At 39.7% G+C, this 26,220-nt stretch overlaps 2 protein-coding genes across 4 annotated transcripts; one reads left to right on the forward strand and one right to left on the reverse strand.

Moving 5' to 3' along the window:
• Window positions 1–4,973: 4,973 nt before the first annotated feature.
• Window positions 4,974–10,788, forward strand: prodh2 (proline dehydrogenase 2; the record flags this gene model as incomplete). Its single annotated transcript, XM_080049399.1, has 10 exons — window positions 4,974–5,201; window positions 5,447–5,637; window positions 5,791–5,917; window positions 6,671–6,742; window positions 6,879–6,959; window positions 7,114–7,257; window positions 8,435–8,601; window positions 8,800–8,910; window positions 10,187–10,275; window positions 10,613–10,788. 10 exons carry the CDS (start codon window positions 4,974–4,976, stop codon window positions 10,786–10,788), a joined length of 1,386 nt encoding a protein of 461 aa, XP_079905525.1.
• Window positions 10,789–12,692: 1,904 nt separating this feature from the next.
• On the reverse strand, window positions 12,693–23,334 carry eif3c (eukaryotic translation initiation factor 3, subunit C). 3 transcript variants are annotated; one of them, XM_080049527.1, is made up of 25 exons: window positions 23,195–23,334; window positions 22,186–22,303; window positions 22,034–22,099; window positions 21,746–21,935; window positions 21,488–21,613; window positions 21,115–21,166; window positions 20,706–20,830; window positions 20,480–20,607; window positions 18,944–19,082; window positions 18,741–18,844; window positions 18,123–18,264; window positions 17,882–18,007; window positions 17,524–17,617; window positions 17,188–17,375; window positions 16,715–16,939; window positions 16,437–16,628; window positions 15,958–16,129; window positions 15,712–15,871; window positions 15,360–15,425; window positions 15,025–15,112; window positions 14,738–14,903; window positions 14,442–14,486; window positions 13,994–14,029; window positions 13,286–13,408; window positions 12,693–13,210 (listed from the first exon to the last, which is right to left on the reverse strand). In XM_080049527.1, the coding sequence occupies exons 2-25, from the start codon at window positions 22,281–22,283 to the stop codon at window positions 12,999–13,001; spliced, it is 3,063 nt and encodes a 1,020-aa protein (XP_079905653.1). In that variant the 5' UTR covers window positions 22,284–22,303; window positions 23,195–23,334; the 3' UTR covers window positions 12,693–12,998. The 3 variants fall into 3 exon arrangements, with proteins under 3 accessions (XP_079905653.1, XP_079905652.1, XP_079905651.1); XM_080049526.1 differs by having other exon boundaries at window positions 12,693–13,408; window positions 14,000–14,029; XM_080049525.1 differs by having other exon boundaries at window positions 12,693–13,408.
• Between the last annotated feature and the right edge of the window lie 2,886 nt (window positions 23,335–26,220).

Here is a 26,220-nt window from a genome sequence, read left to right on the forward strand (position 1 = left end):
ATACTAAAAGTCCTAAGAAATCCTAGTTGAGGAAATATGTTTAATTCTCATCAATCCGAGATGTGTGCCAATAAGGCGAGACACCAATAAATCCCAATAGGGCTATTTTTTTCCTTTAGTCCTATCAAAATGAAACTTTACACAATGAAAGTATCCATGATAATTAACATTTTTTGTATTGCAAGTTTCTTTGAAAATTAATTGTAATATGCAAATGAGCTATACACTAATCGTACACGCCCAAAATAAACCCAAATAGGCTTAATTTTTTCCTTTACTCCTACCACAATAAAACTTTACATAGTAAAAGTATACTAGAAAAGTCACTTTTTTTGTATTACAAGTTGCTTTTTAAATGCATTTGAATATGCACATGAGCTCCACACTTATTGAATATCCAATCATCCTATGCCAATGGGTGATGGCGATGCTGTTTTTAGACTGGCCTCTAACCTGAAAAACTGCCTGGCTTACCTGCCAGGGGTATAACAGGTGCCTCTCATGAATTAGATTAACCCCTCCCTTAGCTAGTGTAATTTTTTACTTTTTTCAGTGCCATTCCCTTTCCTATGCCAAATAGACGAGACTGAAATGGCATGGATAGAGGAGATTGTCACACACCTTGGGACCAAGTAACTCCTTTGTCTACTTTATGCACCATACAGTGCTGCTTGAAAGTATGTGAACCCCTTGAGCCTTTATGAATTGTATTTATCAATACCAGTATTTTTTATATGAAATAACAGATTTTTGTTTATCAATTAAACATTTTTCTTTTCCAGAAATCAATTGTTAAAACAGATTTTAAAAAATGATTTGCCAACTTTTGTATGTGAAAAAGTTTGTGAACCCTGAGCTGCATTGGTAATCAGGTGGGCCAAATTTGTGATGAAATGGACCAATGTTATAAAGAAATTGGGTGGCACTAGATAAAACAGAGATCAAACCAGGTCAGTGTAGGCCCACCAAAGTGAACCCATACAGATCAGACTTGCCAAAAGGGAAAGACAATCTCAGAGGATCTCAGGAAGAGAGATGTGATGTTGCACATTTGTCTGGGGACAGCTATCAATTAATTTATTTGGTTCTTGTGCCATAAACAGCTTGTGTGCATTAAGATCAGCATGATGAAACAAGAGTACTAGCAAGTCTGTGTCCTCACCTACTGAGACTGTGTCTTTTGTTCTGGCAGAGGCAATGGCAGTTTGGACAATGAGCACATCTGCATCGTGCTTTGTATGGTTTGTGATACACCATTTTTTGTCTTACAAGTTTCTTTGAAAATGAATTGTAATATGCAAATGAGCTATACACTTATCAAATATAGGCTACCCAAATTATATCCGCATAGGCTTAATTTGAACCTTTACTCCTACCACATTAAAACTTTACACAATGAAAGTCTACATGAAAAGTAAAACATTTGTATTAGAAGTTAACTTATAATGGTCAAGGCTTTCCAGAAGGGGTTGGTCGAACGTCAGAACAGGGGTCACATCATACTGCAGAGCTTGAGTTGCCACAAACCTCAATGTTGAGTATATGCAGGATTCATCACTGGGATCAAGATCAATCATTGGAAGGAATGTTACTGAAGCTCTCCCAGGGTGTTCATCTAGAAGATGCAGGATCTGCATCATACCAGACCATGATGGCCTTTGAGAGTGAAATAGTAGGGATGTCTTCCACAAAACATCCAGCTGTGATGTTTTGTTATCTGCTGGCAACAGAGCCAGTGGCTGATACACAATAGGTTCACGTATAGGAGGAATCATAAAGTACTGAATGTGTATGCGACCAACTGCAGCAATATCTGCAACAGTCACTTGGATCTTTAAAAGAAAAAATGAAGCCTATGCGAATATATTTTGGGTAGCCTATATTTGATTAGAGTATAGCTAATTTGCATATTAAAATACATTTTCAAAGATAAAAATGGAATATCACAAACCATGCAAAGCACGATGCAGATGTGCTCATTGTCCAAACTGCTATTGCCTCTGCCAGAACAAAAGACACAGTCTCAGTAGGTGATGACACAGACTTGTCAGAACTCTTGTTGCATCATGCTGATCTGAATGCACAGGAGCCGTTTATGGCACAAGAACCAAAGAAAGCAACAAAAACAAGACGGATATGGTGCATAAAGTAGACAAAGGAGTTACTTGGTCCCAAGGTGTGTGACAATCTCTTCTTTCTCCATGCCATTTCAGGCTGTGATTCTACGTCTCGTCTATTTGGCATAGGAAAGGGAATGGCACTAGCCTGGAAATCCAGACCTGCCACTAGGCGCTGGCAAGTTAAATGTGCTGCGCCTGTTGGTCTGGGCACTCTCCATTGAAGCTCATTAAATATGTCAAGAAATCCTGAGCTACATTTCAATTGGTTCTATCTGATATGGGCGGGCCAGAGCCCTATGTATGGTGCTCTGGGGCGGACGTAAACGGATGACGACAGTGCGCCGTCGAAGCCGTGATAGTAAACATCAAAGATAGCTGCGGATATGTTGTTTGAGTTTGAGACTGCTTTGGCCTCGACCCTTTACAATTTGGAAGACGGCACTCAATCTTTCATTAGCAAGTAAGAGGAATATTCTGTTTTGCAGACGACCACGGCAAAAGTTAAATTTAACAGTTAATCCCGCTGTTCGCTAAATGAACGGGGCTTAATACGGCACATTGTTCATTGCTCTGATTGGTTGTAGTGCTATCAAATTGCGTGCAGTGGCATTTGAAGAGACAAATCTAATTCATGAGAGGCACCCCTGGCAGGTAAGCCAGGCAGTTTTTCAGGTTTGAGGCCAGTCTAAAAGCAGCATTGCCATCACCCATTGGCAGTAGGATGATTGGATATTCAATAAGTGTGGAGCTGATGTGCATATTCAAATTCATTTAAAAAGAAACTTGTAATACAAAAAAAGTGACTTTTCAAGTATACTTTTACTATGTAAAGTTTTATTGTGGTAGGAGTAAAGGAAAAAATTAAGCCTATTTGGGTTTATTTTGGGCATGTACGATTAGTGTATAGCTCATTTGCATATTAAAATTCATTTTCAAAGAAACTTGTAATACAATTTTTTTTTATTTTCATGGATACTTTCATTGTGTAAAGTTTCATTTTGATAGGACTAAGGGAAAAAAATAGCCCTATTGGGATTTATTGGTGTTTCGCCTTATTGGCACACATCTCGGATTGATGAGAATTAAACATATTTCCTCAACTAGGATTTCTTAGGACTTTTAGTATGTTGTTCTGGACACCTCATAGAAATTATCTGAGCTGAAAAAAATTCTTTTACAATTTGTCTGTTTTTTGGCCCAAAAATGGGTTACTTTGCCTGGCCTATAAATCAATAATGCACAGACACTGGCTGCGGAGAATAAAGTAAGATGTCTTCCTACATTCATGCTTATTAAACCGTCTATAGAGCCCTCGGCCCACTGCTTCTCTCTTTACTTTTCTCCCTTTCACCCGCGCGGGCTGTGTCTGCTTCAGGTGCAGCTCGGTGCAGCTACGCACCACTTTTGCACCGGGTCAAAGGGCATTATAGAAGTGCGATTAATCTGCGTTAATTTTTTTAATCGCGTTAATTTTTCTGTGATTAATTAATCAAAATTAACGCGTTAATTTGACAGCCCTACTAATAATATAATGGGGTACCATATTGGAACCAGTTGCTATAAGGAAGACAAAGTTCAGTTTGTCTTTCAACGCTACTAGCAACACAACATTTTCAGAGTTTGGTTTTAATAAGGATTAAACAAATAAGATATAGTGTCTAATTATATCTAATAAAACAGCTCACAGCTTTTCTAAATCTGTTAGCCTCTGAGAGGCTGTTTTGAGTCTTTAAGCGGCAGCCTCAATCTTCTCATCTAACTGTCGGCAAGAAAGAGAACTGATTTTCCCTAAATGTCAAAATGTTCCTTTAAACTGCAAGGTAACATCTAGACTAAAAGTTAGTCTCTCTGACCTCTCTCCACCACTGTACCATTTCTTGATATAATAAAGACTATCTAAATGAAATAAAGACCTTTTCACAGAATATTAGCCACTTCAAGTTCAGTTCCTGGGTCACAGAGATAATTTTCTATTACAGACTCTATTGGTTATTCTAACAAATTACTAATATAATAATTGCTTGAAAAGCAGCAGAATTAATCAAAAGGTTATTTTTCATATGCTCCTTGATAGATCTTACAATGTCACTCTAAAAACACAATATAAAATTACAATTCAGTTGTTAGCATGCACAAAAATAAGGAAAAGAGAATAGTAATGCTAGTAAAGAAAAACGATAGAAAAAAAACATACCAAGCAATAAAATTGGGAAAATAATAATGTTAGGAACTTGTGTTTATGGGAATTTTATAGCTTGCACAAAATAGTAACAGTCCTTATTGCAAAATCTCCGGCATATGGCGTTTATGAGCAAATTTACTTTTTCATTCTTGTCAACAACAAAAAAGTTTGGAATGTCCTTTTGGTTGATGCCCACCCGAGGGGACCCTTATGGGTTGAGGCCAAGGTTCAACTCTGTGTAACCGAATGTCCAAGCCACTTATTAACCAGTGAGTCAGCTGAAAGATGATGAATCTTACTGGTCCAAAAACAAACCCTCAAATCGCACCTGCTTAGCTGTTGATCATTTAAAGTCTTCTGAGTGTCACTTTTAGCACGGAAGGTAAGGTGCTTATACCGTGTCATTTTTTGGGCATTTTTAGTGCTATTTTCAGAGACGTTTGTTGCTTTAGGGGTGGCTTCACAGAAACCTTATTCAAACTTCCCGGAACATTGTACTTATTGATCTTCTCTTCTGGCATGAGAGGACATAATTTCTTCCTGAGCTGACCCCTCAGGCTCCAAAAAAGTCTCTCCTCTGTGAACACAAAATAATTTTAAAAGGAAGTTTTTATTTTTTTTTACTAATACTTTCAATCATCGAGACTCCAACTAGAATCTTTTCTGGGACGATGTTGTGCTCTCGTAAGTTTCCCTCGCTCCCTCGCCTCTTGTCGCTGAGGCTACTGGGTACCGCAGCCTCCAAGACAGTGGCGGTCAAGCAGCCTGATATTCTCTCAGCGACTCTGACCTTTGAGGATCCCAGAGCATTCAGGGTGAAAAGTTTGGGCGAGCTGCTCCGAGCTCTTGGCATCTTCAACCTCTGCTCCTTCCCTGTGCTGGTTAACAACTCTGGGAAGGTAAGGCTTGAGTCTGACACCCATAATGATTATTCTGAGGAAAAGGAGATGAATAAGACTGATGAGTGACTGATTGAAGAAAGACTTGAGAGAGCTCTTATTCTCTTCTTGCTCAATATCTTCCACTTCTTTTTAATAGGTGTTAATAAGGTATTGACCATGTACAATCCCAAGGAAGGATTATAGCCTCATGATCTCCATTAATCACCTGTCTGCTTCCCATTCTTCTTTTATTCCACTCTCAGCTGATGTCGTTAGCCCGCACCCTCCTGGGGAGAAGGGGGTTCTCCTTGATGCTTCGGCCCACTGTGTATGCCCAGTTTGTGGCCGGAGAGAAAGAGAGTGAGATCTCTCAGTCCATGGAGAAGATGAGCTCGCTGGGACTGAGGCCCATGCTAGCAGTACCCATTGAGGAGTACCTTGGAGAAAGCACTGGGTACAACACATTTGTTGGTATCTTGGACATGTTGCACCACAGCTCCACTGGAAACACACATCTCCATGCTGCTATCACACCATATGACGCTCTCACATGTTGAAAAGTGGAAAGTACATTCATGCCTTTTGTTGTGCTTTGTGTCTCCACCAGAGAGAAGAGATATGATGATAACATGGAGGCCATGTTAGAATGCGTGCGAATGTCCCACAGCAATGCCTGGAGCAAAGACCCAATGATGCAGCTCAAGATCACAGCCCTGCTTAGTCCTGAGCTGTGTGTAAGGCATTCAGAATGTTTTTAGGACATTTAGTAAAATTCTCCTTCTTTAAGCTATAGTGCGTAACTTCTTTCGCCCCAATGAGGAATTCTAAGTAATTACACTGTTGATGCTTCGACATGAGGTAAGCCTTAGGTTATCACACATGGATTTTATACCTTCTGCTGTATGTCGAGGTATATTTATTGGAGCGCTTCTTGGGACTCTTCTAAGAAATACTGAGAGAGCTTTGTTGAGCTAAAAGACTTGATCAACTTTGTGTCAACTTGTTTGGCGATGGCTTGAATGTTACCAACATTCACTTATATGAAAAAAGTTATGCACTAAAAAAGCTTATCATACTTAAAAAGCTATTTTAACTTTATGTATCCAGGACTTTTACTTGTAATGGAGTATTTCCACAGAGTGATATTAGTACTTTTTACTTAATTAAGGGATCTTCTTCCACCACTGTAAAAAACAATGGCAATTGCCAAGATTTTATTTAAGTTTCCAGAGCATTTTGGTCACAAGTTAAGCCATTTGTGAAATGTTCCCTTTTTTTCAACACACAGCATAGTGGACCTGGGCCGCCCAGTCACTGAATATAGTTCAAATACGTGGGAAAAAAAGATAAAAGCACACATTTCTAGTGTTTGGTTTGTCCACAGCCGTTCATGTTCCCCTGTCCCAGCGTCTATCCTTCTCTTTTGATTCAGTGTTAAAATTGTGTCTTTCATCTCACAGATGAGTATGTGCTGCTTTTATCTTTAGGTGAAACTCACAACCCTCATTGCAAAACAACCGTATGATCTGAATCTCCTTGTCAGAGCAATGGATGGAGAGGTACGTCTTGCAAGCAACCAGATAACACTGTTTGTCACATGTCCTCTTTTTCCCCAGTTCATATACGTATATACATTCACAGAGTCTATAAGGATGATTGTGTTCAATGACCTTTGTCTGAAACTGCCTCTTACAGCAAATCAGCTTCCCAGGTTTAGATGTAAGTGAAGTTGCCCATTTCCTCTGTGGCCTGCAGAGACTCAACCAAATAGCAGAGGTACTGAAGTGATATTATTTTAGAATTATGAATCAGTACATTGCATCTTAAAAATTCAATGTGAACATTTATTTTAAGCTCCAAGACTTCACCATGTTTCAGTTTTTAGTTCATAAAAAAATTCATTTTCATAAAGATTGATTGTTTTGTTTAGGCAAGTGTGAACAAAGTCCGCATCCTGGTTGATGCAGAGTACACCTACATGAATCCCGCCATGTCTCTAGTCACGATGGCGTTGATGAAAAAGTTTAACAAAGATGGCACCTGGATTTGGAACACATATCAGTGTTACCTGAAGGTAAATATCTTCATGTATAATTTGTTACAAATATCATAACATTCATAGTATTTCAATGAATACCCTAAATGGTAAATGTACTTGACTTATATAGCGCTTTTAAACCGATTTTCTCAGCCCCGAAGCGCTTTAAAATTCTTACCACATTCACACACACACTCATACACCGATGGCAGTAACTGCCATGCAAGGCACCCTCTGAACCATCGGGAGTAATTTGGGGTTCAGTGTCTTTCCCAGGGACACTTCAACATGTGGCGGGTAGGCGGGGGATCGAACCTTCGACCCTGCACTCCAGAGGACGATCTCCCTACCCACTGCGCCACTGCCGCCCACCGTAGGTTAAAAAGACCAAGTAAGCAGTTACCATGGGTCCTACAGCTTAATGCAAGTTAAATTAAAGACTTTTTTAATGCCCCTTGAAAGGAAATTTAAGACCAACAACACAATCAACACAAAAGGAAAATGTAATTGTCACGTCGTTCAGAAACAACAGTAACTGCTTTCAGCTGTTCATCTGTTCAACTAACAGAATGATCTGAATATGTATCTGTATTCGGATGTGAAGCCGGCAGTGGGCGGGGCTTATGTCTAAATAGTTTGTTGTTGCAATTATTGTCTCTTCAGAGCTTAAAATTGATTTAATATTGGCATACCATTCATTATGATATATATTTCTACCTCATACTGTACTTTTCATCTGTTTCTCTCTCTCATTATAAGTTATATGAACTGTCTGAGCCCCACTAGCCCTTTGACTGGGGGACATTGAACATTCAGAATCTGAAACAGAACAGTATACATCACAGTAATTCATTAACTTTGTCCGTTTTATTTATTTATTCATGTCTTTCTCCCTTTTAATTTTTAACTTAACTAAGTTTTATGATCTATCAATCTATTTTCCCATTTTATTTCCCTCTTCTCTCTCTTTCCATCTCTTTTTTAATTTCTAACTTGGTTCAATGAATAATGACTTTGGACTAGGAAACAGCGCTTTAGTAACCTACAAGTGATCAACGCACAAAAACAAAACTTTTTTTCAGCAAATCTCCTATTATAAACAGATTGTATGAACTAAACAGTTGAAGTGTTTGCAGTTTGTGGAACCCTGGGTACTGTATTTTGCTCAAAGGGGACTTTATCAAATACACCCCTGTCCACCTGTGTCTCTCAGGAGTCCAGGTCTCTCCTGTTAGAAGCCCTGAGTCTCTCCAAGGCTGAGGGTTTCTGTCTGGGGGTGAAGCTGGTACGAGGAGCCTACATGGACAAAGAGAGGAAGCTGGCAGAAAACGAAGGCCGTCTGGACCCTGTCCACCAGTGCTGGGAGGACACCAATGTCAGGTGGGCAGGAGATAGTGATGATCGGTCAAACCACATGGAACTGAATCCAAAACTCGACTGGATTAAAACAAATTTAAATCTAGATTTAAGAAATTGTTTTGTAGGGGGATTAAGACTGTTACACATTGTAAACTTGGCCTTCTACAGCTCATTTCTGAAAGTGACCTCATTTCATCTGTTTTCTTGTGTTTTTTGCAGTTATAACAGCTCACTGGACGTAATGCTAGAGGACATATCCCAGGAACCTGAGCGCTACAGAATCATAGTAGCCACTCACAACGAAGAGTCAGTGAGACGAGCCGCCAAAAGGTAATATCGTTAGAAACTTTGTTTATGACCACAGGTCGCAAGAATCGCACAGAAATTTGAATGTTATGGGATGCCAAGTACCAGTGATATCCTACCCCTTTCACCTTAGAGCCAGTAAAACTAAATATTTTCAGCACAGACTAATATTTTTCCTTTTAAAAATATATTTAAGAGTCTCGAAAAAAGTGAAATTTTCAATTCTGGGTGAGGGAAGGATGAGGGAGAACTTCACTTCTGTTAAAGGGGAACTCCCATGATTTTATTTTCAGCAAAATCTGTTTACAGGTTAGTATCTTGTTGCTACTGTCCAAGGCCTTGACGGACCAGGATTTAAAACGTCTGCATCAGGAGGCAAAATTAATCAACGAAAAATGCTGCTGTCCTGAGCAGCAGAGCGTACAAAATTAAGGAATATATTTACGAGGTCAGATAAAATTTTATTCCATTAAATTTTATTTGACCTCATCTGTCGGAATAAAATCTGTTGTACAAAGATAATTGATTTGCAGACAGTTATGAGAGCAGGATCGATATAGATATGTGAATAATTTGAATAAACTGAACCTATCGTCTCGTAACAGGTAGGGTTTTTTTTTCTTTCCTCGTAACATGTAGAGGTAGCAAGTTGACAAGTTTTCTAGTTTGCTTTCTGACAGTTTGCAAGCTATATTTAAACTTTTCATTCAACAAAATTGTATAAAATAAAAAGAAACATGCAAGGGGAAAGTGGCAGTGAACAGTAAAGGTAAAATATAGTGTTAGTATAGTGTGACTAAATATCGTCGCCAACGAACCTTTATCATGTGACAGAAACGAGACGAGATGCAACATAAATGGTGGTCATGTGACGAAAACTATAGGCCTAATCAAATATAGAATGCAATATTGTTGACGAATAAAAAAGGGACTAAAGCGGTTTACAAAAATAAAAATAAGATATTATTACTAATATTATTAGTTTTATTATTATTGTCTAAAACTAGACTTAAATGTCACCATGATAAAAATTGTCATGGATAATTCTGACAAAAATATGACTATAATACTCGGACTTTTAGTTGACTGAAACTATTTGTGACTAAGACTAGTAACTAAAATGACAGTTTGACACAAAAACTAGACTAAAACTCAAATTAAAACAGGCCGCCAAAAACAACATTAACAGGTTGAATCTTCGAGAGCTATGATAAACGGTTACACAGTCCATTGAGTCCAACAAGTCCAGGTTGGGCACTACTGTTGTAAATGACCTAGCTGTTGTGTGTATCATCTTCAGGATGGAAGAGCTGGGGATTGAAAAAGATGGAGGCTCAGTGTGTTTCGGCCAGCTATTGGGCATGTGTGACCACGTTTCCCTCACTCTGGGTGAGCTGTGCCTCAACTGGTTCTCTTTACATTTACATTATGTGCCAGAGTACTGTGTCTTATTCAACAAAAGCTTCACCTGACATATAGCCTAGCTGTAGTAAGCATTGAATCTGTGAGTTGTGGGACAGCATTCCTGACCACCTCATCTCTCTTTATTTTAACTGCTATGTGCAAGACGTAAATGATGAGTGGAGCTATACAGAAGGAAAGCACTGCATTTCCCTTATTCTAATTCTGGTTTTAGGGGTGTAGGCTTACGTGAGTGGGAAGTAGTTATGAAAAAAGTAGGTAGGCTTCAACCATGTCCTCATGTTGTCTCTCTTCTTCCCTCCAGCTAAGGAGGGTTATACCGTATATAAGTCAGTGCCGTATGGCTCAGTGGATGACACGCTACCCTACCTGGTGCGTCGGGCCCAGGAGAATCGCACCGTGCTGCAGGGAATCCGCAAAGAGAGGGACCTACTGAGGCAAGAGCTCTACAGGAGAATCCGCCTGAGGGGAGGCAGCTGATAAACCTCCCCTCCCCTTCTGCGAAGACAGAGGCAAAACTGAGGTCACTGCTGTGTGCAAGTTAGCCTTTAACTCTGCTACTGAAGCATTGAACACTCTCATAGTAAGATTCCCAATTAATGGGTGGTGAAGGGAATGTAAATTAAAGGTCCACTAACATCTACAAATCAATTTACATATTGCATTTGGCTGAATGGGTAGCAGCAGCAGCGATGTAACTTGAAAAATAAACTTTGTCCGACTTTGTCCTTTGGCTGAAACCTGTAGCCTAGTAGATTTATTTTTTCTGAAAAGGAATCGGGTTGGATTTTTCAGCGATAAACCAAATGATGTGACTTTTCTGTGAGGACCAGAGAATGTTCCACATACTAACAGGAGAAGAAGAAGCTCAAACGGCTAACGACAACAGCCGGAATGGTAATGTCCAAATCATAACGTTAGTCAAAGTAGGCTAATATGCATAAACTAAATAGTGCAACAAAACTTACCTCATCCATCATTATAACCAGTCATTCACACTGTCTTGTGTATCAGTTTTGGCCGGATGCTTGCTCACGCTAATGCAGTGAGAGCATGCATTTCAGGCTGCTCACTTTACTGCCACTGGCACCAAAAGAAATTCTAAAAGTTCCATAGTGCCCGTTTAAAGGTTCAGTAGCCTATGCAAAATATGGTACTTTTAGCTAACTTCCTGTCAGTTAGCAGTCCCCTCCATCGTCCCTACCTCAGATCTGTTAGTGCGATAAAACATGATAAAAACCATCAAAACAGACATTGTGAAGGATTTTTACATGCACCACCATTGTAGGCGCATAAACACTCACCCCTCTGTCGCTCTCTGCGCGTGCACCGGTAGTGAGACGGTGAGACGTGCCGGTTTGTAACTTTCTCTCTTCTGATTGGATATCAGGTTGTGGGATACCCGAAAAGTTTATTTGACGATTACATGCAGAGCGGGTGACGGAGAGACCTGTGTTATGAAATGCGGACACTATATACGTGATCACTGTATGAATATAGAGCGATTTAACACGTATTTAAATATATATAATGTATATAAATATATGGCTCACTTCACCTTTAAGCATGAAACTTGCTAAAGTAGCTTTAATACAAATTAGTCAGAATTGGAAACTGAAGTGCAACAGTTTTGTGAAGTTCATTAAAACAATATTTCATAATTAAAATACTTTATTTCCCCAAAAATAAACTAGCAATCTTGAAATAACTGCATTTATTGTGGCACTAAAGACATACTTGCAAAAACTGCCATTCTTGTCTCCTGTAAAGCTAGCCAAGAAGTTCACCCTTCAACTTTTTTGCAAGTATTTTTAATATCGATGAATAAAAGGCGACCTCACTGCCAGTTAGTTAAAGAGAATCCGTGTTGTTTTACGTCTGGCCACAGAGTATTTAGGTTCAGCACTTTTCTTGAGAGCCTCTTCATTGATTTCTGTGTTCCTAGCTTCCCCTTCTATCCACACACGACCTATTTATGAGAAGCCATGTGCCAGCTAAGTGCCTGTTTGTATTCTGCCTCAACACCCCGATGAAGGCTCTTTCTTATACTCAGGAGACAAAGAATGCCTTGAATTTTTAACTGATGCAGATCAAAACATGTTTTTTAATAAAGCAGAGCCTAAAACCATGTTCCTTTAGTTTGTATCTTTATTGAAGTTCTGAAAAATATTAGTCGAAATTGATTCACTTGTCCCCTATACCAAGTATGAGGATTTGAGTTAATCGGAATTATAATCCGTATAAACACAGAGACATTAAAATTATGGAAGACCTAATTTAGGGTTTAGTGTGGAGGATCAATTTAGCAATTTTGCTTTGTACTTTGGTTTTATTATCTTTGTATTGAGTTGATATTAAAACAAATAAAACAAAGAATTTCCAAACACTGTTTAGTATAGTTTATTGGTTAATTGTAATTCAACAATATCTGCCGTGTTTGACACCTGACTGTACTGCTACAAGCCAGACACACTGCAATGCATTTCTTATACAATATTCTACTAGCAATACAAATTGAGATGGGCTTGTACTCTGATAACCTTCAGCTGTTTCAAAATCAGTGGGAAGTAGTTTTGAGTCAAATGACAGAACGGCAAACAGCAGAGTGGCGTGCACAGAAACCCAGGTTGTTGTGGTGGAATGAAGACTTAGTTCAGACAGCGAGAATGAAACTCCACACGTTGCAAAGCTTAGTAGTTGCTTTGGTTTTGATTTCTGTAGCCGCCTCGATAGCCACCCTGGTAGCCTCCACCCTGGTATCCTCCTCCTCCTCCTCTTCCTCCTCCTCCTCCTCCCTGGTGGTCTTTCTGGTGGTCTCGCTGGTAGCCCCCCTGGTGGTACCCTCCTCCTCCTCCTCCCTGGTACCCTCCACCCTGGTGATCTCTCTGGTGGTACCCTCCTCCTCCACCCTGATACCCTCCTCCACCCTGGTACCCTCCTCCTCCCTGGTACCCTCCTCCTCCCTGGTATCCTCCACCTCCCTGGTACCCTCCACCTCCCTGGTACCCTCCTCCACCTCCCTGGTGATCCCTCTGATGGTAGCCGCCCTGGTAGCCTCTCTGGTAGCCGCCCTGTTTCCCCTGGTAACCATCTTTCTGATCTGTTAACATGCAAAGAGGAAAATGCGATTTACCTGCGAGAATCCTAAAGGCAGCACTTCATCAAGTGAAAAAATTGCTTATCAAGCGTTTATTAACCCTCTGAGACCCACGGGACGGCACACCCGCGATCCCAAACACCATGGCATCTTTAGAGCATCATATCTTCAAGACGTTTTGAGATAAAGAGATTGTTTTTTTGCCAGCAAACGAGAGAAAGAGATCGAAACAGCAAGCCAAAGTGCAGCAGTGTGAAACGTTCATTCACCATCGCAACTGATGTGAGCAAGTAACCGCAGGAATGCATGAAGTATGCGCTTATAAGTTGCAAAGAAAGTAAAAAGAAAAACGCCCGTAGACACTGCCTTAAAGAATGAGCATAACTCCTGAACTGCAGAAGCTAGAAACTTTTGTTAACATCTAGAAGATCTCTGTGCAATTTAATTCATTTAGCTTTTCTTTCATTATAATGGCTCACAGTTTTTTTCTCAATTAAATACATCTTAACATTTTAATTCTTATTTTTTTGGTTACATGTTCAAATATTCCATTATATAGTGAATAAAAGATTAAATTGATTGACATACAATTACCTGATGATGTTCCTCTTTTGGATTGGAAACCTTGATGATAGTGTAAAAAATGACAATTTTATCAAATAAAATATAGCATAACTGAATGTTAGAATGGTGGGTCTCCAAGGGTTAACAAACGTATTTTTCCTTTTTCATGTGAACTGTTTGCAAACACATAAATGTCTTCTAGGAAAGACTGTCTGAAAAGACATGTTAACAATATCAAAATTAGTCTTGCGGAACAAATTTAAAACACCAAACTTATACTGTTCAAGCTAAACAACCCTTATCTGTAACCTAACATTGCTATGCATTACAGTTAGTTACTGATTAATGGCAAACATCGCAGTAGGCAACATAGTTAGAAGCGGCAATGAATAAACAGCTTCTGCTTGGGAAGGTCACCATGTGGCCAGAAATTGTTTTTGTATCCAAAGTGTAACAGTGTGGCATAACATACCTCCTCTCTGGTAGTTTTGCTTTTGTTGGTAGCCACCTTTCTGATCTGTAATGCAAAAAACCACCAGTTATTTGATGTTAGTGCTGAAAGGCACTATTCAACCTTTGACAGCAAGGAGAGCATTAGAGGTGTTAAAGGAAAAGGAACAGATAGAGCAATCATAGCTTTGGAGAAATGCTTTAATGTAACCTATTGTCACCTATAGAAAAAACAAGGTGGATTGTGAACAACATGCAAATATAAGGGGGGAAAAAAGGAAAAGAAAAAGCAGACCGAAGCCTTTTATCTAAACTCACCTCTGTTGAAGTAGCCTCCATAGACACCCTGTTTGAGGTCAAAGACACGCTCGTTATTCTCCACCAAGTTGCCCAGTTTCTCAGCCAGCTGCAGAGCCATGTTTTGCAGGGACGTGGGCTCTGTGCGGTGCATCACCACAGTCTGTGTTGGCTGGTCGAGTGACGCCTGTAGGCAAGAGGAGTGAGGAAAATAAGATTTGTACATGTAATGATGCACCAGGACATTGTGTTGCGTCTGCACCGATACAAAAGCCACTCTGACAGAACAGAGAAGAAAATAAACCTACCATCAGCTCCTCGTTGATGATCATCTTGCTGATGATGCTATGAACTGTGGGTATCTCCAACTCAAACATCTCAGACAGCGTCTGCATGCTGCAGGACAGACAAACATTTTAATAATTGTAACCCCATTGAGATAAAAAGAGGTTAAGCTTTGCTGGATCTTGCTTCTGTGATTTACATTAAAAGTAGTGGCTGGGCGACATCCGAGACTGTCTTTTCTGATTTGAGTGTATACGAACTAAGGCTTCAGTTGAAAGCCATCGGTCATGAATCTTTAGCAGATGCTCTGAGCTCAAGCTTTAGTAGCCACAGACTCCAGCACTGTTAAATTTCTTACCTGATGGAGTCATATACACTGCTGTAAGTGAACAGATAAGTCCTCAGTGACTCCTCTTGGATCTTTCTAAAAAGGGAAACACAATTCATCAAAATATTATTACACAGGAGCACAATCGGTCCATAACTGTAATTATTAATAATTGAATAGCTGGATTAAATCACAGCACGATCTAAAATTATCATCTGGATGTCTACCTTTAAATAAATTGATAATAAGCAAACAAACTTTTATACCTATTACTATTATACGATATATAATATTCATACTGTGTGTGTGTACACACACACTTGCATACACACACACAATATAACTTTTACAACAGCGACACCTAATAATGGCAGATGCTAACCTCACAAGCATCTCGCGTACTCGCGTCGTCTCAGGAAACAGGTCCCAGACCTTACTGTTCATCTTCTCATTGATGATGAATGAGTGGCAGGTGCGCCAGTCTCCCATCTTCATGGCCTTGCTGGCCGCCACCACATGTTCCCTCATGCTCTCTGGGGGTCCTGGAGGACAGAGAGAGGGGTACGGTTATCCTCTATGGATTCTCTCTGGATTAGACATGCCGGTGTGAAGCTGACATGTTACGTACCAAGCAGTGGCTGTCTCTCTCCCACCCTGAGCTGGTGGTGGAACTGCTTGCTGATCATCCTGCGGCGGGCATCAAACTCATGGGCTGCCATGTAGGGAATTTCCAGCAGCATGGCCGAGACCAGGTACACACACTCCAACAGCTCCAGGTTGATGTGCATGTGGAACGGCACCTGTGAGGGAGATCAGAGCAATGTTACGATAATCTTGCCAGGTTCCTTACAACACAGTATGTTCTTTATGTTTACCAAATGCTAAGAAGACAATATTTACACTACCCCAAGAGCCATGACTAACATGTAGTTATACAGCCCAAAACAACTCATGTGAACATCATTTTAAAGAGGAGCCCAACCAATATGGTTCTCAGGTCCACAGTCATATCAAACATTAGTTTATCAGCAAAGCTACATAAGACGTTATCAACCATAAACACTAGGATGATCTTGGACATTAGTTTACTGCTTATGTATGACTTACTTGTCTTCTCTTTTCAATCTTCTCCTGCTCGGCGTTCCTCTCCTGCATGTTCCTCATGAGCAAACCCTGACCCAGGAGCTCCTTGGCACGGCCAGAGGATTGGATGTCCAACAGGGCATTGTGGGCATCTTTAATCATGCCCTGTCTAAATGCGCAAATGCCAAGCTGGACCATAGTTCTGTTGTACAGGATCTAGACAAGGGAGAGAAAATAGGTCATTAGAATTAATTTATGGTGTATGTTGTTCTATCGAGTAGGCTTGTTATCCTTCTTCTCACCTGTACAGGCGGGTCAGCGTGCTGGATGTTGTCCTGCAGGTGGCTCATCAGCATGAGGTCACGGGCTTGGTACCAGCGTGAGTGCAGAGCGTGGTGGTAGATGTGGGAGAGGATGGCGCAGGTACGGATACGGTCGGTGCGATCCTTGGCGTAGATGAACTTGCAGAGACGGTCCATGATGACAGCGCTGTCCTCCCCCTCGCTCTCCTCTTGGTCCTGTTCAGACTGAACAGCAGACGACTCAGCACATCACACTCAATAATAAAATTCAAAGAGACGGCGGCATAGCTCATGGCAAGACTGTATTATACACTTAAACACACACTCATCCAGATACACTTCCACTTTATGGCCTACTTGGCTCTGTCATACTTAAAATCTATTGTATAGATCACACTTTTTCTTGCTATTATAGTACCGTAATGTGTATTTCTCTCTCACTTAGGCCGTACCATCCTGGTGATTTTTCTCACCTTGGTTTCTCCCTGGAGGCCTAAGCTGCGCCTGTGGGCCTTGTAGTCAAACTTGTAGTAGGTGTGCATGATTCTGCGCAGGTAAATGCGGCAGACCTCCTCCGTGCTGCCTTTGGTCTCCATGTAGTCGAGCAACCGGTCAATGATACCACAGACTCTTCCCTCGTCCTTCAGATTGTCAACATATTCTGGAGAAAAAAAGAGAAGACAAAAATGAGCCAAAGCGAAGAGCTGCAACTCGAAAATGATTCAGCCACACATGGGGGATTCTTGTAACATTTCACATTTAAAATGATAATACCAAAATGATTGAGTCCATTTTTTGGTATAGCTCACCTTGCGAGTGGGGATCAGTGTTCTGCATGATCTTGGTAAACTCTTCATCCATCCTCTCTACCAGCGTTAAGATACATCCACGCACCCTATATGGCTGACAAACACATGATAAAACAAGGAGTATTTATATTTCTAGCAATAGTTCAACTATTTCGATGTAATCATAAGACAAATAAATGATTATGTTTGAATAAAAATAAATAATGCAGACAATATATAGCATACAACACAGATGATACAAAAACATAAAAACATTGTTGCAGAGACTTTTTACAGTGATCTACCATATGCCAGGATAAGTCGCAATCCAAAAATACCATAACTGTACAACAAAAGCAGAAAAGAGAAGATGGGATACCTGGTCTGAGGTGATCAGATTCTCGCTGTCCTCTGCGATGTTCTCCCCGATGAAGATGTTGTCGTTATCGAAGAGGATGTTCAGCAGCTCATCTATACAGTCCAGACACTTCTTCCACATATCAGGCTAAAGGAGGAAACAAGCTGAATGATTCAATTTGAAATATCAGGATCAGAGTCCTGTTTACCGTTAAACTGCCTACAACACAAATTGTAACATTTCGAAAAACAGTGACTAGTACCTTCATGAAGGCTGCCAAGTTGGGGTTGTAGTCATACAAGGAGGCAATGATGTTGAACTTAATCTTGACCGAGATACCTTCGCCCAAGTTATTCTCAACAGTAATGGCAGCCAGCGCATGAAGCAGTTCAATCTGGGCGGCTCTGTAATAGAAAGAAAAGAGAGGAAGAAGTGGTAAATCACAGAAAGGGCTATACATATCTAAAATAAAAGTGATTGTATCTTTGAATGTAGCATACAATATATGATAAAACAGGTAAGGAGATTGCTGAGGGCATTGGTTATTCTTTACTCGATTTAACTGGTTCATTAGGACTGTAGTTTTTATTACATACTTTTTAATTTAATATTCTATAGTATAATGTTTAATCTCTTTAAGATATTTTCTGCTCAGATTAACATTATTTCAAGTCCTGCATGTGAAAAGCCTTATGCAATCTACAAATCAAAATTTAAATGTTGTGGGTGTAAATAAGATAATTAATTTGCAGTTGCTTTACCAAGAATGTTTCTCTATGCATCTTGTTTATTGCATTGCAAATGCATTATTAATTTAAAAGATTATTATTAATATGTGCGGCCATAAAGTGAAGCTTTAGCATATTCTATGCTGTGTTACCTGTCCGTGCCCTTTTTGCCTCTTGCTTGCAGGATCTCATTCAGCTTCTTCACCACCACCGGGACGTTGATCTCTGTGCCCTTAGCGAACATCTTGGGCTTTTCCTGATAGATTGAAGACACCACAAAAGATCTTTAATATTGCAAAACATAACAGTAGATAATCTGCCATGGCTTTTATCACCATCTCTCCTGTATCTTTACCATTGGTGCGCCTCCTTTCACTTTCTCCCAGCCTCCCTCGCCCTCCTCTCCTCCCTCCTCCTCAGCCTCCTCTTCAGGTCGGTCCTTCTTCTTTGTCTTCTTCTTCTTCCCGACGTGCTCTTTGCCGGACTTCTCAGCCCTGAGGACAGACACACAGTAGACAGTGGTAAGCATACACAATACTGTAAAGAGGAAAAGGTAAATTGCTTGTTTCTTTGGACATCTTGCTAGGGCTGCAACGTATTAGTTTTATTTATTTATCACATGCCAATACAACATTCTCATTTCTATGTCACTCGTGTGTGTATATATGTAATATGTAATATATATATATATATATATATATATATATATATATATATATATATATATATATATATATATATATATATATATATATACACATATATACACACACAGGGCTGTACAGTGCGACAGTTTTGATCGCATTTGCTACTGAAATTGATCACGTGCGATGATGAATACAAGTCCAGTCGCACCAGTGCTAATGAGCAGATGCTGTCTCTTTGAAACACAGAGGAGCTATGCTCAACACTGCTTAGAGGGCTCTACATTAACACTCGCCAAATGCGGGTGAATGTAGTCTTAAGCGAGTAAGTTATTAAGTCTACCCGCCTCCACTTTGGCTGGTGAAAGATGGGTGCTCGGGATCTGTGCTCGTGCGGCGATTATAGCGTCTAACTTCACCAACGGTTAAAAACAGGAAGGAGACGGCTCTTTACATTAACGCAGTCAAGTTAGCGCGTGTGCAAACAGAACATTTCCTGTGCGCCTTCACAATAAAGGTCTGTTACTAGCCAAATGAGTTTATTTTTATTTTGAAGCAAGTAAGAACAGGAAGTTAGCACTTCACAGCCCTGCAGTGCTCTAGCTTGAAAAGTAACTACTTCAGCTGCAGAGAGCGGTCAACAGTAGTACATTTAAACAAAGATTGACAACCTATTTAACTTGGCCTAAATTGTATAAATATGTTTACTAATTTATTTAATAGGCTATATGTTCAATGTTTTAAAGTTTGGTTTTCATTAAAAGAATTAAATGTTCTAAAAATGTTTGTTATTATAAGCCTAATATAATAATGATATGTTTTATATAAAAAATATATAGATAAAGACATTATTTGTATAGTTCTATGGGGGGAAATAATTCTGAATGAGCAAAAAAATTGCCATTGTCAGGTTAGACTCTTTTGTCTAAATTGCAATCAGTGCACCCCTATTCATTTTTCTACAATTATTACTATACACTAGGATATCATATTCATTGAGAATCTCAAATAAAGCCAAGATAAATGCAAGGGTTAGGGTCATGCAAATTTTTGATCATACTTTGTGTGCTACCAAATTTATTTTAGTGCTATTGAATTATGTTGCTTGCTAGCACCAGTGCTACCACTTTAAAAAATAAGCGTACAGCCCTGAGATAAAAATAAATATATAAATATATATATATATATAGTTCAAAAACTGTTCTGCTGTAAACCAAAAAAAAAAAAGTGTGGAGGGGTTCACTCACTTCTTAAGGAAGGCCACAGCCAGGGAGGCGCTCACTCCCTCGCCGCCTTCATCCGAACTCTCACTGTCACTGTCTACACTGTCTGATCCCCAGTCTTCATCGTCTTCATCACTTGAAGAGGATTCATCCTGTCAAGAGGGACCGCTCCAGCACATTAGCTCAGGTGTCCCCTCACATAGCAGTTTATGAATACAGGAATAAAGTATATGGCATGCTGGCAACTTACCCCGGATCCCTTGGCAGGCTTGAGGAACTTGCTGGCCTCTGATGTAGCCTCTGGCTTTTTCTTTAAAAAGGCCTTGGCTGACACTCCATCATCACTTCCCTCTTCGTCGCTATCAGAAGACGAGCCTTGTGGAAGAAAAAATTAGGATGAATTTTTGAGATGATGCTAGAAGTTATTAAAAACAGTAAAACAAATTAAGTCTTAAGGTTCACACAGAATCTTCAAGCTATTGTGTGGCACATATTTGTAGATAATACAATAATGTACATGTGCTAAGCCATCAAACATTTCTGTATGCTCAAAATAACTTTCCCATCAAATTTGATGTTAGGATGAACAATTGCTTGTTTAGCTTGACTTTCACATTTTATGGAAATCTTGTGATTTAACATACAAACAGCAAGCTTACCAGAATCCCCAGGCTCCTTCTCCTCCTCTTCATCAGCAGACTCCTGTGGGTTCTAATGGGGGAGGGGGGGTGGGGGAGAGAGAGAGAGAAAACATTAAGATAACATTGTTTTACCTCTCTGCATCAACACTGCTCAGACACACATTCCCACATAGAAGCTGACCACTGCAGCTGTACTTGGATATGTCGGCTACACTGGTGTTTATATGGTGGTAATGTGGAAGGAGCAAAAGCTCCTCTTTTACTAATCACACACAGATCCATGTTACACACCGAAACAGACTTAAACTAACGACTAAGATCTCTTCACCAGACACTTTTCTGTACATTTTGAGACATGCGACCACCACTCAGAGAAAGCTTTAAGATTTACCTCTTTGTATGCCGCTATTTCTGTTTCGTAATCTCTGTTGTACTTGCGTATCTTCTGACGCAGTGTACTGAGGGCTTTAGCGTTGTTTTTGTTCATCTTCTTCTTACCCTCTTTGTCCTCCCAAAGCTGGAAAGAAAATATTGTTCATTATTTGTACTGCACTTGAAAAGCAAAACAGACCTTAAAAATTATACCATTAGCATACATTGTTCTTTGCAGATACAGCCAAAAGAAATAGTTATAAACTTGGGTACTGACCTGGTTCAAGTACTCTTCCAGGTCGGCCAGAAGACGGATATAGAAAGAGGGAACACCCTCTTTGTCCACTATAGTCTTGCTTTTGAGAAAGGCTCGACATAACTGCTCAAACTCCTCGAGGCATTTGGACATGTCACGAATCTTCATAGCATTGCGGATAGTCTTGATGAGGTTGGTCAACTCCTCAAACCTAGGATAAAGAAACGAATGCATTAAAAACAAAACTCGATAAAACAATTGTGCACAGTTTTTAGGGTGTTGTGCTTAGAAAAAAGATACACCACCAACCTTTTGTCTTTGGCGCTGCGCACCACTCTCTTAGTGTCCTCCTCATCATCACTAAGAAGCAGCGACCTGTGAAAACAATAAGGATGTGTTCAATTAACACAAAAAGCAGAATTGAATTCCTAATGATGGGATTTATTTGAAGTTGTACTGACTGCTTGAAATTTCCCCCTGGTGCTTTTGTAATGAGCTCATCGGCAGATGTAGACTCCTCTGACTCGCTGTCAGACCCGGTGGCAAAGAAACGAGACATTGCTGTAGGGAGCTGTCAATCTGTGAAGACAAAGTAAAGGATGTGAGGATTGATATTAAAAGACTAACGTTTAAATCTGCATAATATGAAATTAAAGACAGTTGAGCCTCCAATTATGAATCAGCTGGAAAATAACTTAACTTCATCAATGTCATCCTTGTACAGGAAAAACTTAACTGATCCGATTCGGTTTAAAAAGGGAGGAAGGAAAAGTAACTAGTGCAGGAAACTGGAAAATATAATTCCAGGTGGTTAATGGAATAAGACAGATACGTACTAGTACAGTATGTTGCTACATAGAACAGGGCGCAAATTAGATTGAAGAAGTCATGTCAGGCTATTATTCGGATAACTAACGTTATCTTCACTGTCACTATGCCACAACCAGCCGATAGGAAACAGTTCCATACTTGCAGGCGGCAGCAGTGCAGATTGTATGTGCCTTATCCCAACATGTTCATTGTTTGAACGTTGATTCAGCATAACGAGACAAGCTATTAGTGACTGCTGCAGTTTTCCAGAGTGAAGTCAATCAAGCTGCGTACAGACGCTAGTAATGTTACGTTAGCAACCCGCAACCTTCATTCAGCTAACGCTCTATAGCTTTGACAGATGGATACAATTGTCAATGAAACTGGACAACAAACCTTAGTTACACCGATAAGTCTAGCACGTTGTTTTTTCAAAAATCTAAATTATTTTGACACGCACCACAGTCTAATATTTAAAAAGCTAACACTGATGTATATCTCAAAATACATCGCAACCACTAACGTGGCGCGGTGTTGTTGCTAAGCTAACGCTAGCAGCAAGCGAGCGCAGGGCCTCCCCGCATGTGTAGCCGGTAATCTCACGTCGCTACAGCGCACATTAATCACACCGAGTTAAATAAAAAACGGAGGCAGACTCACCTACGTCCTTTTGAAAGTTATTTTGTGGTGTGTCTGTCCACTTTGAATCGTTATAAAATCCAGTTTTGCTGTTGAGCGGCCACAAATAAAGGCGTGCGAGAGCCTAGCCGGGCACTTGGGTCAGGAAAGGAAGTGAGCGTTAAACCGACAAAAATAAGAGCAGATACACACTTGCAACAGAGGGAGGCCCCCGGGAGAGGCTGCCACCCAGCGGGGAGAAATTTAAGTCCAACCGATGATAAAACCATTAATTTGTTATGAGGGATCATAATAAAGACAGATTTGTATCAGACAATACTAAAATACAAAGCACATTAACTCTTTAGATATTATATATCTTCACAGCATATTTATTTCAAATATCTCAGATACATGCAATAATCGGTTTTAGAGTAAGAAGCTGTCCATAATGTCCTCAAAGTAACATCAACATGGCTATACAATTGTATTGCATATAAATACACTTTGTTATTCACAATGCCAGGGGTTCTAGCCACATTACAGACAAAGCTTTATCATTTCCTTTCACGTTTTTTCAGGTTAGATGACGACTAATTTAGAGCATTGTGTGATACAAGTTAATTATCCTATCAATTTCAGTGGTTTAAGCCCATTTTGTGGCCTTGTGGAGTTTTTCCTTTGACCATGACCAGATTTTCAATAATGTAATAACAGGTCAACCACAGCCAGTATTCTACACGGAACAGCTTCATAACGTTATAATATTAGGCACACTTGCACCGCTAAGGTGCGTAAAATGGACATTTCATTGAAATAGCTATAAAAAATAGTATAGCCTACATTATATTTTTACTTTTTCTTTTCCCATACATCTGACCTAACTATTGATATAAAATACTTATACATTTTCAAATATTTTAACCCTTTGAATGCCAGGTTTTGGTGATGATGCCATCGTATTTTAGATGAAAAAAACTGAAAAAGTCAATTATTTTCAATATACTACTTGCAAACAAATTTTTTTTGTTGAATTATCTTTTTTTTCCAACTTTTTTTTTGCCAATTATTTTCCCCTACATCTGACCTAACTATTGATATATAAAACATTCATGAATTGTTTAAGATGCTAACCCTTTAAATGCCAGGTTATGACAGGATACCACCATGTTTTAGATGGAAAAAGCTGAAAATATTAATTATTTTCAGTATACTACATGCAAACTCTATTTTTTTGTGTTGAATTATTAGGCTTGGGATATGTCAATCATTAGCAGCAACACTGATTTTCAGGCATTATTATTTGTTGTACAGTGTAATAAACTGACACCCGTACCGATATACGTAAAATGGACTTTCAAAGAGGTAGCTATAAAAAATATTATACGTCGATAATTTTCCAACATTTTTAGGCTTAATTTTTAAACCAACATCAGTACTAATCATAAATTGAATTTCGGTGTTAGGAAAATAACCTCATCTGCAGTCCATCTACATTTGCCACTCTTTTTTTGAACAGTGAATAGTGAACCAGCCAGGAACAGTGAAACAGGAACATCATTGGCTTAATAAAATTCGCAAAAAAAGTGTGTATGAGAGAGAGACTGTGCCTGTGTGTGTGTTGGGGGAGGGGGTATATATGTTTGTGTGTCCATGACATTATGAGCAAAAGGCTAGTGGTTTTCAAGTGGCACGGTTTTCATTCACTATGTTCCATGTGTAGTGTTTCATGCAGAAGTTCCATTAATGCGTAACAGGTGGGTCCCTGTACTATTCCAGTGGCAGCAGGAGTATATCGCTGTGTATGGGTGTTGGTAGGGCCCAGTGAATTCTCCACTTCTGAAAGTCAGAGGACACATCCCAGCTCTCTAAGGAGGATTCAGACACAGGAAGGTATTCCTCTCCGGCAGTGTCTGTGTCAGATTCCTATTGCTCGCTATCAGAATCAGACTCCATCACTATTTCCAAAGCTTCATGCACTTCTTGTGTAAAGGCTCCCTCCATATTGCCAGGTAAGAAATAACTAGTTCCAGTTGCTTTGTATAAACTCTGGCTTCAATCGCAGCTGTGTAAACAGCTCAACAACTTGTTATGTGTCTCTGACGGCTGCACCTTTGATGTGATTGAAGATGACCCATGTTTTCATTTATTTGAAGCAGTGCATGCTTGTGTGTATGGACCTCAGGTAGGTGTGTGTGCTGTGCATTTATACAAAGTAAACTTTAGAGGGATTTAGAACTTCTGCATAAAAAAATAGACATGGAACAGAGTGAATGAAAACAGTGGCACTTGAAAACCACTAGCCTTTTGCTCATAATGTCATGGATACACACACACACCCACATACTCCTCAGGGTTAAAGCTAAAGGGAGAGGGAGGGGGGAATTGTGACAATGCCATCTAATGGAAATAGGATGTTTTTTCTCCATATGCCAAATATGGTCATAATGACGTAATATGGTGGAGAGTAGTAAAAATTATCAATTTCAAAGTAGAAGCCCAGATTGACACCCAGATATAAGAAAAGGCATGAATTATGCTTTAATGGCAGTGAGTTGAAAAAAGGCTGTTTGTGGGTGTCAATCAGAGCCGGCCCGAGGCATAAGCGAACTAAGCGGTCGCTTAGGGCCCCCGACCGCCAGGGGGGCCCCCTCAAAAATTTTTTTTTTTTTTTTTTTTTTTTTTAGTTTTTGTGTTTGATATTAACATCATATTATGCAAATGTGAGTTAACATACAAAAAAAAATAATAAAATGTTTTGGTCTAGATAATTAATAGCCTAAAAATGTAATCAGTTCATCTGGGAGGTAATCCGAAATTATCTGATCATGTCACGTTCACATCCATGCACAGTGTGTATTGAGTTTATTTAAAAACAATTGGAAATGGGGCTGCCCTCAGTTGCCCATGCACTGTGTATAGTCTATAGCCTATTTCAGCCTCGTCTGTGGAAAAAAAGATACAGTAGCTGGACAACAGAGTTCTTCTGCTTCGTTCCTCTCACTGAATTTAAATGCATTCATTATATTACAGAGAAATATGTCCCGTAAAAGAAAAAGAGCTCCAAG

This window comes from Ammodytes marinus (genome assembly GCF_949987685.1).
Source record: "Ammodytes marinus genome assembly, chromosome: 20".
NCBI classification, from domain to species: domain Eukaryota; kingdom Metazoa; phylum Chordata; class Actinopteri; order Uranoscopiformes; family Ammodytidae; genus Ammodytes; species Ammodytes marinus.